At 44.5% G+C, this 17,946-nt stretch overlaps 1 protein-coding gene across 2 annotated transcripts in view; it reads right to left on the bottom strand.

The window, feature by feature from the left end:
• The window catches only part of PICK1 (protein interacting with PRKCA 1), an 86,853-nt gene that overhangs the window by 24,218 nt on the left and 44,689 nt on the right, over window positions 1-17,946 (bottom strand). For both annotated transcript variants that reach the window (XM_073644134.1, XM_073644135.1), the window contains exons 7-8: window positions 14,065-14,118; window positions 463-525 (exon numbers count right to left, since the gene is read on the bottom strand). In XM_073644134.1, coding sequence (XP_073500235.1) covers window positions 463-525; window positions 14,065-14,118 — 117 coding nt within the window. The remainder of the gene's footprint in view (window positions 1-462; window positions 526-14,064; window positions 14,119-17,946) is intronic.

The following is a 17,946-nucleotide window of genomic DNA, read 5'->3' on the forward strand; positions in this document are numbered from 1 at the left end:
TGCCCCTGGTGAAAGCCTCAGTTTTCCTATTAGGCCACAGCCCCACTATCAGTATTCGGTCAGTATTTTTTCTCAGTAGTGGGAGACTAAACCCGGAGTGGGTGATAAATGCAGAATTGGTGACTTGTTTCTATTATATCTTTTCTCTGATTGTTCCTCACCTGGTTTTGGCTCCCACTTCTGAGAGAAAAATACTGACCGAAAACTGATAGTTGGTCCGGGGCCTTAGACAGTAAAAGCACCAATTATCCCATGGGTGCTGCCTCAGTGGTGACCAGGTCCTGCACTCTTTGCTGGCTCACCCAGGCTGCCTGGAGTGGGGTTACAACATGGGTCACAAGAGAAATAACATTCTTAAACTACTGTTCTGCTGCTAACTCTAAAGTGAAAAAGTATCACAAATAATCGGTCAATAGAAAATACACCATGTTCAATGCTTGATTGAATGCTCTTAATTATTACCTCTGTGCGTCTGGGAGAGTTCAAAAAATGCTCTTAAGAGACGTTTGGTGTGCTCCATCATACCTTGGAAATAGAACAGGAAATCGTTTCTTAAAGTTTTAAAATAGAAATACAATTTATAGGGTCCATAAAGAGTAATTTGCCTTAGGAGATTACCATGTTTTAGTCTGCAACAACACTGAAAAACTGAGGATTTAAAGGGAATCTGTCAACAGGTTTTTGCTAACCTATCTGAAAGCAGAATGATGTAGGGGCAGAGACACAGATTCCAGCGATGTGTCACTTATTGGGCTGCTCTCATAAAACAATGGTTTTTATCTGCAAGAACTGCAGGTTCTCTGAATGCTGAGCTCTGTATAACCACCCAGACTACCGATTGGCAACTTTTTACCTTTGCACAGTGTACACACAAAGCTGCCAATCACTGGTGGGGGCGGGGGTATACAGAGCTCATGAATATGGAGGACTACATGGCAACAGGTTTACTAGTCCTCTAGTGATAGAAGCACTGGTTTATCAACAGGAAGTTATCAAAACTACCCCAAGCAGCCCAGTGAGTGACACATTACTGTTACCAGGGTCATTGCCTCTACATCATGCTGGTGAAATATTCCCATTAATTAGACTTTTTTTTGATGAGCCTACACAGGATGAGGGTATGCTCAGTCTTGACAAGTTTGGATCGTTATTAGAATTTTATAAACAAAACATTTTTTTCGGCATTATTATTATTATTACTGAGGTATAACTACCAGAAATGCGCCCTATATCAAATACATGCTTAATATAAATGTGAGTAAAATCTCCTAAACATTGTTTGTTACAATTATTAAAAATACGAAATACATAAAAGTGATCCCTTTCCTCACCAGGAGTTTTGAGACAAATTTCACGGTTTTAACTAGGAAAAATATGACCTGAACTCCCAAAGCCTGAGCTGCTGTCAAAATGCTACCAACTACAGTTCACTCTGCCTTTATGTAATGTTCCATGATACATAACATAAAAAAAAAATGCCTTAAAAAATATGGTATTACCGTGAGCGGTGTTTTTCCTGAGGATACTACTACTCTGTGTTGAGAAACAAGTAGAAAAGCAAAATGGAGAGTAAGGCTGGGTTCACATGTTACAGCCCCAATGCTGCCAACGTGCACCTGCGAGGACTTCAAAACCTCACAGATATGCTGGCTTGTGTTCAGACTGAGTGCAGCTAAAACCAGTTTCATTGTTAATGGTCATACAATAAATTTTTAACTGCATAACCTGAGGATATTAACCATCACACTGCTTCAAAGGGGTTCTCTGAAAATTAGATGAAATGGCATGCCCGATATAATTCAAACTGCAACCCCGTCCTATTGAGGTAGGAACCTCAGCACCACAAAAGGAAACAAGACTGTAGGTCTTGCTGCAGTGTAAATTTAATTTGATCAAGCAAGGAGTCAAAAACAGATCTGGTCCAACGTTTCGAAGAGAAGTCTTTGTCAAGGACATCTGTTGCGGGTGCAGGTAGGCAGAAATCTAGTAGAGCAATAACACATGATCTTTCATGTCAAGGAGTACCTGTGTGGAGCAGGAGCCGAGAATCAGAAAATGCAGCAAGCAGGGTGCAAGCACGACTTACACCCAACTTCACGCATTTCCTGATTCCCGGCTCCTGCTCCACACAGGTACTCCTTGACATGAAAGATCATGTGTTATTGCTCTACTAGATTTCTGCCTACCTGCACCCGCAACAGATGTCCTTGACAAAAACTGCTCCTGGCCGAAACGTTGGACCATATCTGTTTTTGACTCCTAGCTGGATTATCCTAAGTCATGTGACAAGGATCGTTAAAGGGTCGATATTGACTTTTAGGATTGCTACTTCCTATAGGTGGCACTAGAGTTCTAGTTCTCTTCTTCTCTGAAGAGACAATTTGCTGGATCAAAATAAATTTACACTGCAGCAAGACCTACAGTCTCATTTTCTTTTGTGGTGCTGAGGTTCCTATGTCAACAAGTCTGGACCACGAGTCCCTTCCTCAAGTACACAATTGTTTTAAAAGGACAGTGTGCCGGTCTATCTCCTTCTAATTTGCAGCCCATTCTAGTGACGTGTCAGCACAGGCTGCAGAGCTGTAGCACGCATACCTCAGTCGGTGATTGGGAGCACGGCTGTGATATGTGAAGAAATATATCTCTTCCTCGCCTATCACATGGGGCGTTTTCTCGAGCTTCAGTCTCAACGTTTGTTTTCCAGTTGGGCGCAGTCAGTCTCTGTGCACTACTATAAAGCTCTGAGTAGGAGAGACAAAATAGTAATCTTGTAGTTATTATTATGTTTCTCCTACTGACAGCAATCAATCTTTATTCAATTGGCTAACACGGTACCAAATCCTTTTTTCCTTTTGACTAAAATCTGTCAGACTGAGGAGGAGGATGAAGCTGGAGATATCTTTGCTGAGCACAACATGGGTTCTAAAAATCTTCTTAACATAAGACAGCCCTGCTTCTAGACAACTGAGGTATGTGTGATACAGCTCGTCAGTTGAGACACCAGGTCTCAGGAGCTGTAGGTCTTCAATCAGTAGCCCGTCCTGACATGTGACAATTATATCAGGGACACCATTTTATTTCATTCCTGGAGATTCCTTTAAGATGCTATTAATTCTGAAAATAAAAAAAATATAATTATGTATGTATGAATTCACCAAGTGTGATGAAACAAGTGTGGCATTGAATTAATCCTGAATTTAATACTATGTATGCTGTCTGCATCTTGTCATCTATGACCATCGCACCCTAATCAGCATGTCCTTTTGTCTATTCCTCGTGCAGGTACGGCACCCATCTTTCCATATGTGTGACCTATCTTGCCATTCCCATCATCTGCACTAACCTGGTACGGCACCCATCTTTCCATATGTGTGACCTATCTTGCCATTCCCATCATCTGCACTAACCTGGTACGGCACCCATCTTTCCATATGTGTGACCTATCTTGCCATTCCCATCATCTGCACTAACCTGGTACGGCACCCATCTTTCCATATGTGTGACCTATCTTGCCATTCCCATCATCTGCACTAACCTGGTACGGCACCCATCTTTCCATATGTGTGACCTATCTTGCCATTCCTATCATCTGCACTATCTGGAATGTCTGTAAGCTGACCACAGCACGACCCCCTGTTCAACACTTTCTTTTCTTTATGACCAACCTGTTTTACTTTGCTTGTATTATATCCTGCTCTGGCCCAATTTGTAATTATCTGATAAACCTGGGTCAGAAGCCTCTCCCCTCCCCTTAACAGCTGAATGCATTTGCCAGCATATATATTGTGAAGCCTCAGGCTATGTGCCCACGTTGCGGAAATGAAGCAGAAAATTTCTGCTTCATTTCCGCGTGTCCTCTCCCGGAAAAACGCATGTGGAATTCCGCAAGCGTTTATCGCGCGTTTCTTACGCGTTTTCAACATGCGGAATTGCCTTGCGTTTTTTTCATGCATTAAATAAGGCAATTCCGCATGCGGAAACGCAAAATTAATGAATATGCTGCGGATTTTTGAACGCAGCATAAACGCTGCGGAAAAATCCGCAGCATGGGCATAGAACTTGCGGATTCTCATTGGGGACCATGGGATGCGGATTACCAAGCGTTTTACAAGCGTTTCCGCTGCGGAAAATCCGCAGCAAAAACGCTTGTAATCCGCAACGTGGGCACGCAGCCTAAGTCTGGCCAGTGTGAATTCACCAAGTGTGATGAAGCAAGCGTGGCATTGAATTAATCCTGAATTTAACTTGAAGGGAACTGAAGGAAACAGGATACCCAGGCAAAGTAAATGATGTTCTTGTTTGTCTTCACTCTCCTTTATAGTCCTTCACTTTCTACTAACCCCAACCCCATAATCCCTACACCTAGTAAGGAACTCCTCATTTCTCCCTCCATCCTCCCCACTCATCTCACCTCCTCCTCAGAACTATTCCCAAACATCCTATCCTGTGTCTCCAAACACAGACAGCCACCTCATGCCCTTTCCTGCTCCCACATGCTAACACTTTCCCTGCTTCTTCTGACTGCCGGCCATATCTCTCAAAATCCTGGTCCTCCTCACCACATCCCCACAGTCACTTCCACCTCCTATCCACGTTCTGTCACAAACTCTCGCAACCCTTCTAACTTTATTCCCATCCGCCCAGCCCCCGCTCTGTCTGCAATAAACTTTCCTACATCCATGATATTTTCATTACCAACAAACTCTCCTTCCTCAGTATCACCAAAACCTGGCTGACTCCCTCTGACACGGCCTCCCCAGCTGCACTTTCGTACGGTGGATTCCATCTTTCTCGCACCCCACGCTCCAATGGCAAGCATGGTGGAGGAATAGGTTTTCTCCTGTCAGGCAACTGCTCCTTCACCCATATCCCACTGCCACCCTCCATTAATCTCCCCTCCTTTGAAGTGCACTGTGTGCGCGCGCATCTACTACCCCTCCAACTGGCCATCGTTTACGGCCCCCCAGGACTGGCGACCACCTTCTTTGACCACTTCATTTCCTTTCCGCTGACATCCCCACTATCATCATGAGTGACTTCAACATCCCCATTGACACTTCCCACTCATTTGTCTCCAAGCTTCTATCCCTCACTTCTTCCTTCGGCCTTGCTAAATGGTCATCTGCCCCCACTCACAAAGTTGGCCACACACTGGACCTCATCTTCACCCGCCTCTGTTCCCTATCTAACCTCTCTAGCTTACCTTTCCCTCTTTCTGACCACAACTTACTCACATTCTCTACCTGCTCCTCTCCAGGTGCTCAAGCCCCACTCCACAAACTTGCACAACCTCGCAGAAATCTCAAACACCTTGACCTACACTCCCTCTCTGAATCCCTTCTCCCTCTCACAGGCATAAGTTCATTACATGATGCAAATGCTGCTGCCACTTTATATATCCCCACAACAGCTGCAGCACTAAATTCAGTCACCCCCCCTCACACATACCACAGTTCGCCCACTCAACCGGCAACCCTGGCACACCAATCTGACTAAAGAACTGCGAAGGGCCTCCAGGGTTGCTGAGCGGAAATGGAAAAGGTATCACTCCAACGAGGACTTCACCACATTCAAACAGTCCCTCACTACCTTCAAGTCCACACTCACTGCAGCAAAACAAACATACTTTTCATCTCTCATATCTTCCTTGTCTCACAACCCTAAACAGCTATTCAAAACTTTCAATTCTCTCCTCCATCCCCCAGCGCCTCCTCCCTCTCCTCTCATCTCAGCCGTAGACTTTGCCACATTCTTCAAGTAGAAGATTGATAACATCAGACAAAGCTTTTGCCAAAAGTCCCCACAGCCCCTCCTCACACCTACTCAATCCTCCTCCTCCAAAACCAGCTTCTCCACCATTACGGAAGATCAACTCTCCTCTTTACTCTCCAAATAACTCATCACCACCTGCGAACTTGACCCAATCCCGTCCCACCTCATCCCTACTAACCTTACCACTATCCTCATCCCAACCCTAACCCACCTTTTCAACCTGTCACTAACAACTGGTGTCTTTCCCTCATGATTCAAAAATGCCTCGATCACACCCATCCTCAAAAAGCCATCCCTTGACCCATCCTCTGTCTAGCCATCACCCCATATCACTTCTCCCTTATGCATCAAAACTACTGGAACAGCATGTCCATTCTGAACTGTCCTCCCACCTCTCCTCCTGCTCACTCTTTGACCGCCTCCAATCTGGTTTCCGACCGCACCACTCCACTGAAACTGCCCTGACTAAAGTCACCAATGACCTACTTACTGCCAAATCCAAGCGACACTACTCTGTCCTCCTCCTCCTGGACCCGTCATCTGCCTTTGACACAGTGGACCATTCTCTCTTACTACAGGCTCTCTCATCTCTTGGCATCACGGACTTGGCCCTATCTTGGATCTCTTCATACCTAACTGACAGGACATTCAGTGTCTCCCACTCACACATCACCTCCTCATCCCACCCCCTATCTGTTGGTGTCCCCCAGGGTTCAGTCTTAGGACCCCTGCTCTTCACCATCAACACCTTTGGCCTGGGACAGCTCATAGAGTCCCATGGCTTTCATTATCACCTCTATGCTGATGACACATATCTACCTCTCTGGACCCGATATCTCCTCCCTAATGACTAAAATCCCATAATGTCTGTCCGCTATTTCATCCTTCTCTGACAGATTTCTAAAACTAAACATGGATAAAGCTGAATTCATCATCTATCCCCCACCACACTCAACCCCCCCAACTGACCTATCCATCAAAGTCAATGGCTGACGACTTTTCCCAGTCCCGCAAGCCTGCTGCCTCGGGGTAACCCTGGACTCCAACCTCTCCTTTAAACCACATATCCAAGCCCTTTCCACTTCCTGCCAACTCCAACTGAAAAATATCTCCCGGATCCGCACATTCCTCAACCACGAATCTGCAAAAACACTAGTGCACGCCCTCATCATCTCCCGCCTCGACTACTGAAACCTCTTGCTCTGTGGCCTCCCTTCTACCACTCTCGCAACCCTGCAATCTATCTTAAACTCTGCTTCCCGACTAATCCACCTGTCCCCCCACTATTGCCCGACCTCTCCTCTGTCAATCCCTTCACTGGCTCCCCATTGCCCAGAGACTCCAGTTCAAAACCCTAACCACGGCATATAAAGCCATCCACAACCTGTTTCCCCCATATATCTGTGACCTAGTCTCCCGGTACTTACCTACACAAAACCTCCGATCCTCACAAGATCTCCTTCTCTACTCCCCTCTTATCTCCTCCTCCCACAATCGTATACAAGATTTCTCCCGTGCATCCACCATACTCGAACTCTCTACCCCAACACATCAAACTCTCGCCTACCGTGGAAACCTGCAAAAGGAACCTGAAGACCCACCTCTTCCGACAAGCCTACAACCTGCGGTAACCCTTGCTCCACCATACCGCTGCACAACTAGCTCTACCCTCACCTACTGTATCCTCCCCCACAGGGCTGGCTCCAGGTTTTTCTAGGCCCCGGGTGAAAGAGTCTCAATGGGCCCCTTTAACACATACCATGATTCATGATGCACAGATACCGCAGAGAAATATAGATATAGTACAACGCAAAGATTTCACTTCTTACATTACATGAGTGATATCTATTATAAATTCCACAATAGCTTAGAAACCGGCGAATCGCTCCACACAGTATACTGGCCCCCATAAAATGTTCCATACAGAATACTGGCCTCCATATAACGCTCTGTACAGGATACTGGTCCCCTTATAATGCCCCATGCAGGCTGTTCCCCCCCACATAATGCCCCATGCAGGATGTCACCCCCCCCATATAATGCCCCATGCAGGATGTCCTCCCCCCATATAATGCCCCATGCAGGATGTCCTCCCCCCATATAATGCCCCATGCAGGATGTCCACCCCCTATATAATGCCCCATGCAGGATGTCACTCCCCCACCATATAATGCCCCATGTAGGATGTCACTCCCCCCCATATAATGCCCCATGCAGCATGTCAGTCCACCCCCCATATAATGCCCTATGCAGGATGTCAGTCCACCCCCCATATAATGCCCTATGCAGGATGTCAGTCCACCCCCCATATAATGCCCTATGCAGGATGTCCACCCCCCATATAATGCCCTATGCAGGATGTCCACCCCCCATATAATTTTCCATGTAGGATGTCATCCCCCCATATAATGTTCCATGCAGGATGTCACTCCCCCTCCATATAATGCCCCATTCAGGATATCACTTCTCCCCCCCATATAATGCCCCAAACCGGATGTCCACCCCCCATATAATGCCCCATGCAGGATGTCACCCCCCATATAATGCCCCATGCAAGATGTCCACCCCCCATATAATGCCCTATGCAGGATGTCCACCCCCCATATAATGCCCTATGCAGGATGTCCACCCCCCCATATAATGCCCTATGCAGGATGTCAACCCCCCATATAATGCCCCATGCAGGGTGTCCACCCCCCATATAATGCCCTATGCAGGGTGTCCACCCCCCATATAATGCCCTATGCAGGGTGTCCCCCCCCCATATAATGCCCTATGCAGGATGTCCCCCCCCATATAATGCCCTATGCAGGATGTCAACCCCCCCATATAATGCCCCATGCAGGATGTCACTCTCCCCCCCCCCATATAATGCCCCATGCAGGATGTCACTCCCCCCCCCATGTAAGGCCCCATGCAGGATGTTACTCCCCCCCCATGTAAGGCCCCATGCAGGATGGCACTCCCCCCCCCCCCACATGTAATGCCCCATGCAGGATGTCACTCCCCCATATAATGCCCTATGCAGGATGTCCACCCCCCATATAATGCCCTATGCAGGATGCCCCCCCATATAATGCCCTATGCAGGATGCCTCCCCCATATAATGCCCTATGCAGGATTGTCCACCCCCCATATAATGCCCCATACAGGATGTCCCCCCCCCCTATATAATGCCCCATGCAGGATGTCCCTTTCCACCACCATATAATGCCCCATGCAGGATGTCACCCCCCTCTTTATAGTGCCCCATGCAGGATATCACCCACCTCTCTTTAAAATGCCCCAATGCAGGATGTCACCCCCCATATAATGCCCCATGCCTCAATACATTAAAAAAAATAAAAAAATCAAATACTCACCTCACTCCTCCTCACCTGCTGCCGCTGCTCAGGTCCGGACTCCAGAGTCGCCCCGCTCTGCGCTGTCTGTGACGGTTCAGGGGAGGGTGCGGTGGAAAGATGTCATCGCACCCTCTGACCTGAAACGTCACAGGGAGCGCACAGCTGGAAGACAGCGGATCTGCGGAGGCATGGGGAGAGGCAAGTATCTGGCTGCCGGGGCCCTGAGCAAGCGTGGGGAAGGGCGGTTTCCTTATTGAAATAGCATTGAGATTTTTGAAACTTTCTACTGAAGGATGCAAGAAATGCATATATACACAATCCAATTACAAAAATGTTGCACCACTGTGTAAAATAATGAGAAAACAAGAATGCAATGATTTGAAAATTTTATATTCACAACAGAACTTAGAACACAAATCAGAAGGTGAACATTAGACATTATTTCATTCATGACAGTAACACATGTCAAAAAAGTTGGGATAGGGTTAACAAAAGGCTGGAAAAGTAAGTGGTACTAATTAAAAACAACTGGAGGGTCAATTTGTAACCAACTTACATGACTGTATGAAAAGAGCATGTTAGAGAGGCAGAGTCTCTGAAAAGCAAAGAGGGTCAGAAGTTCACTAATCTAAACAACTTTGAAAATAATTTATGTCCATCAATATTAAATTGCAAAGACTTTGAATTTCACCTTCCATAATACACAATATCATGAAAAGATTCAGAGATTCTGGAGCTATTCATGAGCATGAGGACAAGGCCAACGTTCAATATTGGATATTCGTGATATACGGATGGCACTGCATTAAAACAGGCATAGTTCAATCGTAAAAAGGAATAATTCCAGAAATCATTATCTGTGAACACAGATCGTTGTGCAATCAGCAAATGAAAGTTAAAGCTCAATTGTGAAAAGAAGCCTCCGTATATCAACACAATGCAGAAACGCTGCCGTCTACTCTAGGCCAAGGCTCATTTATAACGGGCGGATGCAAAATGGAAAACTGTTCTATGGTCAGAAGAATCAAATTGTGAAATTCTTTATGGAAACCATGGATGCCATGTCCCGTGGATTCAGGAGAGGGAGCATCCAGCTTGCTACCAGCGCACAATTCCTTCATCTCTGATAGTATGGGGTTGTATTAGTGCCTATGGCATGGGCAGTTTACACATCTTGAAAGAGACTATCAATGCTGATTATTATACAGAGGATTCAGAACAACATATAGCTTGCTCTCATCCACACAATGTCTATTTCAGGTAAGGCCTTGCACATTTCAGCAAGACAATGCTAAACCACACACAGCATCTATCATGACAGCATGGCTTTTTGCAGGACAGTTCGGGTGATGAACTCACCGCGAGCAGTCCAGGCCTTTCACCAATAAAAAACATTTGGCGCATTATGAATTTAAAAAATCAGTAAAAGACCCCGGATTGTCAAGCAGCGAGAATCCGACATCAGACAAGAATGGGACAACATTCCTCCCCACAAAACTCCAGCAATTGAGCTCCTCACTTCCCAGACGTTTACAGCTGGTTCTAAAAAGAAGAGGAGATGCTACAGAATGGTAGACATGGCTCTCTCCCATCTTTTGTGAGGTGCGTTGCCGTCATCAATTTCTAACTGAGTTAATTTTTTCAAATGAAATGGAAAATGTCTAATGTTCACCTTGTGATCTGTGTTCTATGATCTGTTGTGAATAAAATATGGCTATAAGAGATTTCCAAATCATTACATTCATGTTTTCTTTACATTTTAAACAGCGACCCAACTTTTTTTTGGAACTGGGGTTGTACTAGATTGCTGTAGTTGTTGATTATCAGGGATTCATCACAGTTTGAGGAAAAATTTGCTTCTGTCTTATAGGGTTCGCTTTTCTCTCCACCAACACGTCAAGATAATAGGTTGTAGGTGATGGACTTGTGACTTTTTTTTTCCACCTTACTAAATTACTGTGCATGGGCAATCTGTAATATGTGACTTCAGCTTCACCAAGCAAAAAGCTGATGATCCAGAAATGTCAGCAATTCTTCAGTAATCTGGAGTGGGTTGTTTTGGAAAGGATATTGCACTTTAATAAATGTTATAAATTAATTGGCTATTTCTAGAGCATTTACAATGAGGAACCTGACGCACTGCTTGGTTTGGGTTAGCAGAGGGGAATGGCTGCTTCTTTAGTGGTCTAACTGGTAGTCCAATCATTTTCACACCACTTTAAGCTCCAGCAATGTCACCTGTCTCTGACAAAAACCTGAATATACTCATCAAAATCAGTTTCATCTTCATGTACAGATAGGATTAAACAACCCCATACTTCCCTTCTACATACGGTTATTAGCGATGAGAGAAAGAAACAGAAATAAACACACAAAGTGCTGCTAACGGCCTTCCTCAGGTGCCTGGAGATGAAATGGAGACCCACTTCTACATCTCCTCCATTAGAATGGGTTGGGTTATTAATTAACAAAAAAAGCACACAGCCTTAAACAATAACAATTGTTCTCAGCACATCAATAAATAAAAAACAATTGTTAGATATGGACTCATATGGAAAGGACAAAAAACACAAAGAGGTAACCAAAAAAATGTATTGCACATTTACACAGAAAATAACAAACGGTTATAATTACTTGTCGACACAAAGTCCGCATGACAACAACATTTATCCCAAACAGATAGTGCCAAAGAAATACTGAAACAAGTTTGAAAATGAAAAAGGCTATTCTATAATTTAAAGAAATTGGCTACGGAAACTCAAAGGGCTCATACATATGAGGAAAGCGTTGTTCATTTAAATGCCTCCTCGCAGAGGAGAGATGTAGGTAAAGTATCTTTCAGAGAATAGATGCCAATTATGAAAGGCTATGGATATACACACTAAACCTGCTCTACTACAGGGTTTAAGCCATCAGAATGCAAACTTTGTAGTTTATATATCCAATAAGACTCTTTAAAACTTAATGTTTTCTGTGTTTGGTGTTTCACTACTCATCTGTTCTAGGGGTGTTACTTTGATCACATCAAAATTCTTTTCATGATTAATAGCAAGATGGCGTGAAAGACTTGGCTTAAAAAAAAAATTAATATTATGTCTGTGTCCATTCATGCGGGACCCTAATGTTTGCATTGTGTGGCAAACAAATTGAAGATCGCAAATTATTATTATGGAATTAATCACATAAATAACGCAATCAGAGTTGCATGATAAACTGAATATTAACCCCATCACCAGTACTATTAAATGTTCTTTGCTTAGAATCACGATCAAACATTTTACAACAACAACAGTTTTTTATCCCACATCTGGTGACTCCTCTATTCATACCAGATGAGATATCAATTTTTGTTGTTTGTTCCTTTGGGTCAAGTTACCTTAATTTGCTTGGTACAATCACGTTTTTAAGGCTGCGTGCCCACTGTGTGTTTTTCAAGCGTTTTTGCCGCGGAATTTCCGCAGCGAAAACGCTTAAAAAACGCTTGGTAATACGTGCCCCATGGTCCCCAATGATAATCCGCATGCGCTGTGCACATGCTGCGGAAATTTACGCTGCGGATTATCATTGCGGAAAAATATGCAGCATGTCCATTAATTTTTCGGACACGCAGCGTAATTGCCGCCATTGACTTGCATTGAAACGCATAATATCCATGTCAGCACATTTGCACACACGGATATTATGCGTTTCTATGTGCGGATGGTACCCAGGCCTGGAGAAGATGAGACTCTCCTCAAGACCTGGGTACCATAGAAACTGTTAAAAAAAGAATTTAAAATAAAAAATAAAGATTATACTCACCTTCCGATGTCCTCCCGGTGTTTTCTCCCCTCCGTCTGGTCTGCTGTATGGGTCGCAGTGTTGTGAAGGACCTGCCATGACGTCATTGAGTCATGTGACCTGACACATGACTCAATGACGTCACCGCAGGTCCTTCACACCACCGTGAGCCGCCAAAGACACCGGATGCAGCAGAGAAAACACTGGGAGGACATCGGAAGGTGAGTATAATCTTTATTTTTTAACATTCTTATTCTTTTTTTTAACTATTACTTGGTCACACAATATAAATCCATGCCGGTTGCATGGATTTATATAGTGTGACCAAGTTGTCAAGCACTTTTCCAAGTGATGCTAAAATCGCTTGGAAAAGCGCTTGATAACCCACATGCAAAGACGCTTGACAAACGCTTCTAAATGGCGGGAAAAACGCATGTAAAATCTGCATGCGTTTTTCCTGCCAGGGAGAAGCGGAAAAAATATGCAGCATTTCTGCATAGTGGGCACATAGCCTAACAGTGATACCCCTACAGAACGTAATATTTGGTTCTTTTGGAATGAGCCCTTTTAAAATCAGGACTTTTTTTGCTACACCCATTCCAATTGAGGAGATGTGTAAGTGGGTCTGGATTTCCATTTCATCTCCAGGCACCTGAGGAAGGCTGTTAGCAACTGAAAACACATTGGGTTTTTATTTCTGTTTTTTTTTTTTAAAAGATATTTTTGTCAACACTTAAATTTTTACCTTGTCCCTACTGTGGCAGCGCCAACACCTGGGTTTCACACCGCTATCACACACTGGAGGAACTTCCTGCAGCACACCAAGTCGGCTGCTCCCCATTGCATCTTGGACAAACTACTCCTAGTGCTGGGCCTCAGTCAGCACAAGCCATTCAGGTGAGCACACAGTCTCTCACCTAATTGTACCACATCTGTTTACTACGCTTAGACAGCGCCACATTTCTCTGCTTTTCACCAAGGGATTTCCATCACTTTTGTACACATGATTATTAAAGTGATTATTTGGCCATAGAGAAAACAGCAACAGAAAAGCCGTTCAGCAACAGAAAACAGCAACAGAAAAGTAATCTCAAGTTAGTGCTAGACAATCCTCTAAAGTGGAGGACAATGGGGATGAATAGGCAACACTCAAAATAATTTTTATTACCTCTGTAGAATTCGGCTGTTTTCTCTAGCTCCTCCAGCTTCTTTACCAAGCCATCTAAAATAGAAATATTAGTTTGTTTTTTAATCTCTCTTTTTGGTATAGCCTCTTTATCATAAATAGTAACTGTACAAAATTGTGTAATTAAAATATATTGTTTTTATTACATTTTGCTTATTAAAAATAATCATATATATATAACAATGTCAGGGAAATGCAAAACATGAAAGCAGATATATACAGATTATACACACACACATATACATGTAGGGGTACACAGGGTATAATCACAGATTTACGAATACCCAATGGGTGTGCACAGACATATATAGCAAATTTTTGCTTCACTGATTGGCAGCTTTCTGTGTACACTGTGCATAGGCAGAAAGCTGCCAATCAGTGATAGGGCAGGGTTATAAATAGCTCATGAATACGGAGAACTGCATGGCAGCAGTTTAACTAGTTCTTGAGTGAATCTCCTGCTGATAAAACTGTTATCAAAACTACAGCCAGTAGCCTAAGCAGGGCTGTGGAGTTGGTAAGCCAAACCTGCGACTCCGACTCCTCAATTTCCCTTACACCAGCTCCGACTCCCACATATACTTCTTATATTTAAATAGATAGATAGATAAAGTCATAGAGGGATGGATAGATAGATAGTGGGATAGATGGAGGAATAGATAGATTAATAAAGGGATGGATAGGTAAATAGAGGGATGGATAGATGGAGAGATGGATAGATACAGGGATGGAGGGATAAATATATGGATAGATAGATGATAGATAGCCATATGGATGAATAGATGGAGGGATAGATGAAGGGATAGATGAAAGGATGGATAGATAGATAAGATAAGATAGATAAAGTCATAGATAGATAGATGGAGGGATGGATAGATAGTGGGATAGATAAGAGGAATAGATAGATTAATAGAGGAATGGATAGGTAAATAGAGGGATGGATAGATGGAGAGATAGATAGATACAGGGATGGATGGATAAATATATGGATAGAGAGATGATCGATAGCCATATGGATGGATAGCTGGATGGATAGCTGGAGGGATAGCTGGAGGGATAGATGAAAGGATGGATAGATAGATGAACGGGTAGATGAACGGGTAGATGAACGGGTAGATGAACGGGTAGATGAACGGGTAGATGAACGGGTACATGAACGGGTACATGAACGGGTACATGAACGGGTACATGAACGGATACATGAACGGATACATGAACGGATACATGAACGGATACATGAACGGATACATGAACGGATGCATGAACGGATACATGAACGGATACATGAACGGATGCATGAACGGATACATGAACGGATACATGAACGGATACATGAACGGATACATAGAGGGATGGATAGATAGATGAATACATGGAGGGATAGATAGAGTGTGACAGACAAATGACAGCTACAGACAGCAAATAGTACATTGCACATATCGCACATATAGTTCACACATTGTACAGAGAGCACATAATAATCACCTACAATATTAGCATTAGTTACCTTCCTGTGACAGAGATGAGCAGTAGTACTTTCACTTTCTCCAGATCGGGGCCCAGGAATCAGATCCTGTGCAGGGCAGGCACCCCTCCCCCTCCTCTCTCTGGTGAAGACGGCAGAAGACAGGACCAGAGGAGGGCAGATTGCCCCCTGCAGTCGGTTCAGGACGGGAGCACTGCAGCATACAAGTGAGTTTTGATAGGTGCGTGCCCCTGCTTCTAGGGGGGGGGGGCAGCTGCCCCCCCCTGCCCCTCGCTGGCTACGGCCATGATTCACACAGAGCGTTTTTGTGGATCTGTTTTTTGCAGTAAAATGCAGTGACTCTGGGCATCCCAGCAAAGTCAATGGGTTTCAAGATATGACATTCAGACACATCGTTTTGTGAGGATCCATTTTTGGGCTCAAAAACGGATCCTCACAAAGAGTGAGCATGTCAGTTTGTGCGGCGTTTTTCTAATCTGCTTTTGCTATTGAAAACACTATCTATGAGCTCAAAAACCTTTCAGGTGATGCGTTTTTTTTAAAAAGCTGATCTGCTTTTGCAGCTGAAAAACGTACCCTCAAAAAACGCAGCAAAAATGCTGTGTGTGAATGTAGCCTTAGATCAGGAATAGAACAGCTATTTATAAGACATTTCATAACTTTCCCAAATTCCTATGAAAAAATATTCAGCACATTCTGCATTAAACTACTGTACCCAATTTATTATACACTGCTCAAAAAATAAAGGGAACACTTAAAAAACAGAATATAACTCCAAGTAAATCAAACTTCTGTGAAATCAAACTGTCCACTTAGGAAGCAACACTGATTGACAATCAATTTCACATGCTGTTCTGCAAATGGAATAGACAATAGATGGAAATTATTGGCAATTATCAAGACACCCTCAATAAAGGAGTATTTCTGCAGGTGGGGACCACAGACCACATCTCAGTACCAATGCTTTCTGGATGATGTTTTGGTCACTTTTGAATGCTGGTTGTGCTTTCACACTCGTGGTAGCATGAGACGGACTCTACAACCCACAGAAGTTGCTCAGGTAGTGCAGCTCATCCAGGATGGCACATCAATGTGAGCTGTGGCAAGAAGGTTAGCTGTGTCTGTCAACGTAGTGTCCGGAGGCTGGAGGCACTACCAGGAGACAGGCCAGTACACCAGGAGACGTGGAGGGGGCCGTAGGAGGGCAACAGCCAAGCAGCAGGACCGCTACCTCCGCCTTTGTGCAAGGAGAAACAGGAGGAGCATTGCCAGAGTCCTGAAAAATGACCTCCAGCAGGCCACAAATGTGCATGTGTCTGCACAAACGGTTAGAAACCGACTCCATGAGGGTGGTATGAGGGCCTGAGGTCCACAGATGGGGGTTGTGCTCACAGCCCAACACCATGCAGGGCGCTTGCCATTTGCCACAGGACACCAGGATTGGCAAAGTCGCCAATGGCGCCCTATGCTCTTCACAGATGAAAGCAGGTTCACACTGAGCACATGTGACAGACGTGACAGAGTCTGGAGACGCAGTGGACAGCAATCTGCTGCCTGCAACATCCTTCAGCATGACCGGTTTGGCAGTGGGTCAGTAATGGTGTGGGGTGGCATTTCTTTGGAGGGCCGCACAGCCCTCCATGTGCTCTCCAGAGGTAGCCTGACTGCCATTAGGTACCGAGAGGAGATCCTCAGACCCCTTGTGAGACCATATGCTCGTGCGGTTGGCCCTGGGTTCCTCCTAATGCAGGACAATGCCAGACCTCATGTGGCTGGAGTGTGTCAGCAGTTCCTGCAAGATGAAGGCATTGAAGCTATAGACTGGCCCGCCCGTTCCCCAGACCTGAATCCGATTGAGCACATCTGGGACATCATGTCTCGCTCCATCCACCAACGTCACGTTGCACCACAGACTGTCCAGGAGTTGGCGGATGCTTTAGTCCAGGTCTGGGAGGAGATCCCACAGGAGACCATCCGCAACCTCATGAGGAGCATGCCCAGGCATTGTAGGGAGGTCATACAGGCATGTGGAGGTCACACACAATACTGAGCCTCATTTTGACTTGTTTTAAAGGACATTACATCAAAGTTGGATCAGCCTGTAGTGTGTTTTTCCACTTTAATTTTGGGGGTGACTCCAAATCCAGGCCTCCATTGGTTAATAAATTTGATTTCCATTGATGATTTTTGTGTGATTTTGTTGTCAGCACATTCAACTTTGTACAGAACCAAGTATTCAATGAGAATATTTCATTCATTCAGATCTAGGATGTGTTATTTGAGTGTTCCCTTTATTTTTTTGAGCAGTGTATATTTTAGGAGTCGGTCCATTTTATACCGACTCCACAGCCCTGCTACTAAGTGACACTTTTGGAATC

Source organism: Phyllobates terribilis, unplaced genomic scaffold (assembly GCF_046119375.1).
Source record: "Phyllobates terribilis strain yellow unplaced genomic scaffold, ASM4611937v1 Scaffold_8__6_contigs__length_399053987, whole genome shotgun sequence".
NCBI classification, from domain to species: domain Eukaryota; kingdom Metazoa; phylum Chordata; class Amphibia; order Anura; family Dendrobatidae; genus Phyllobates; species Phyllobates terribilis.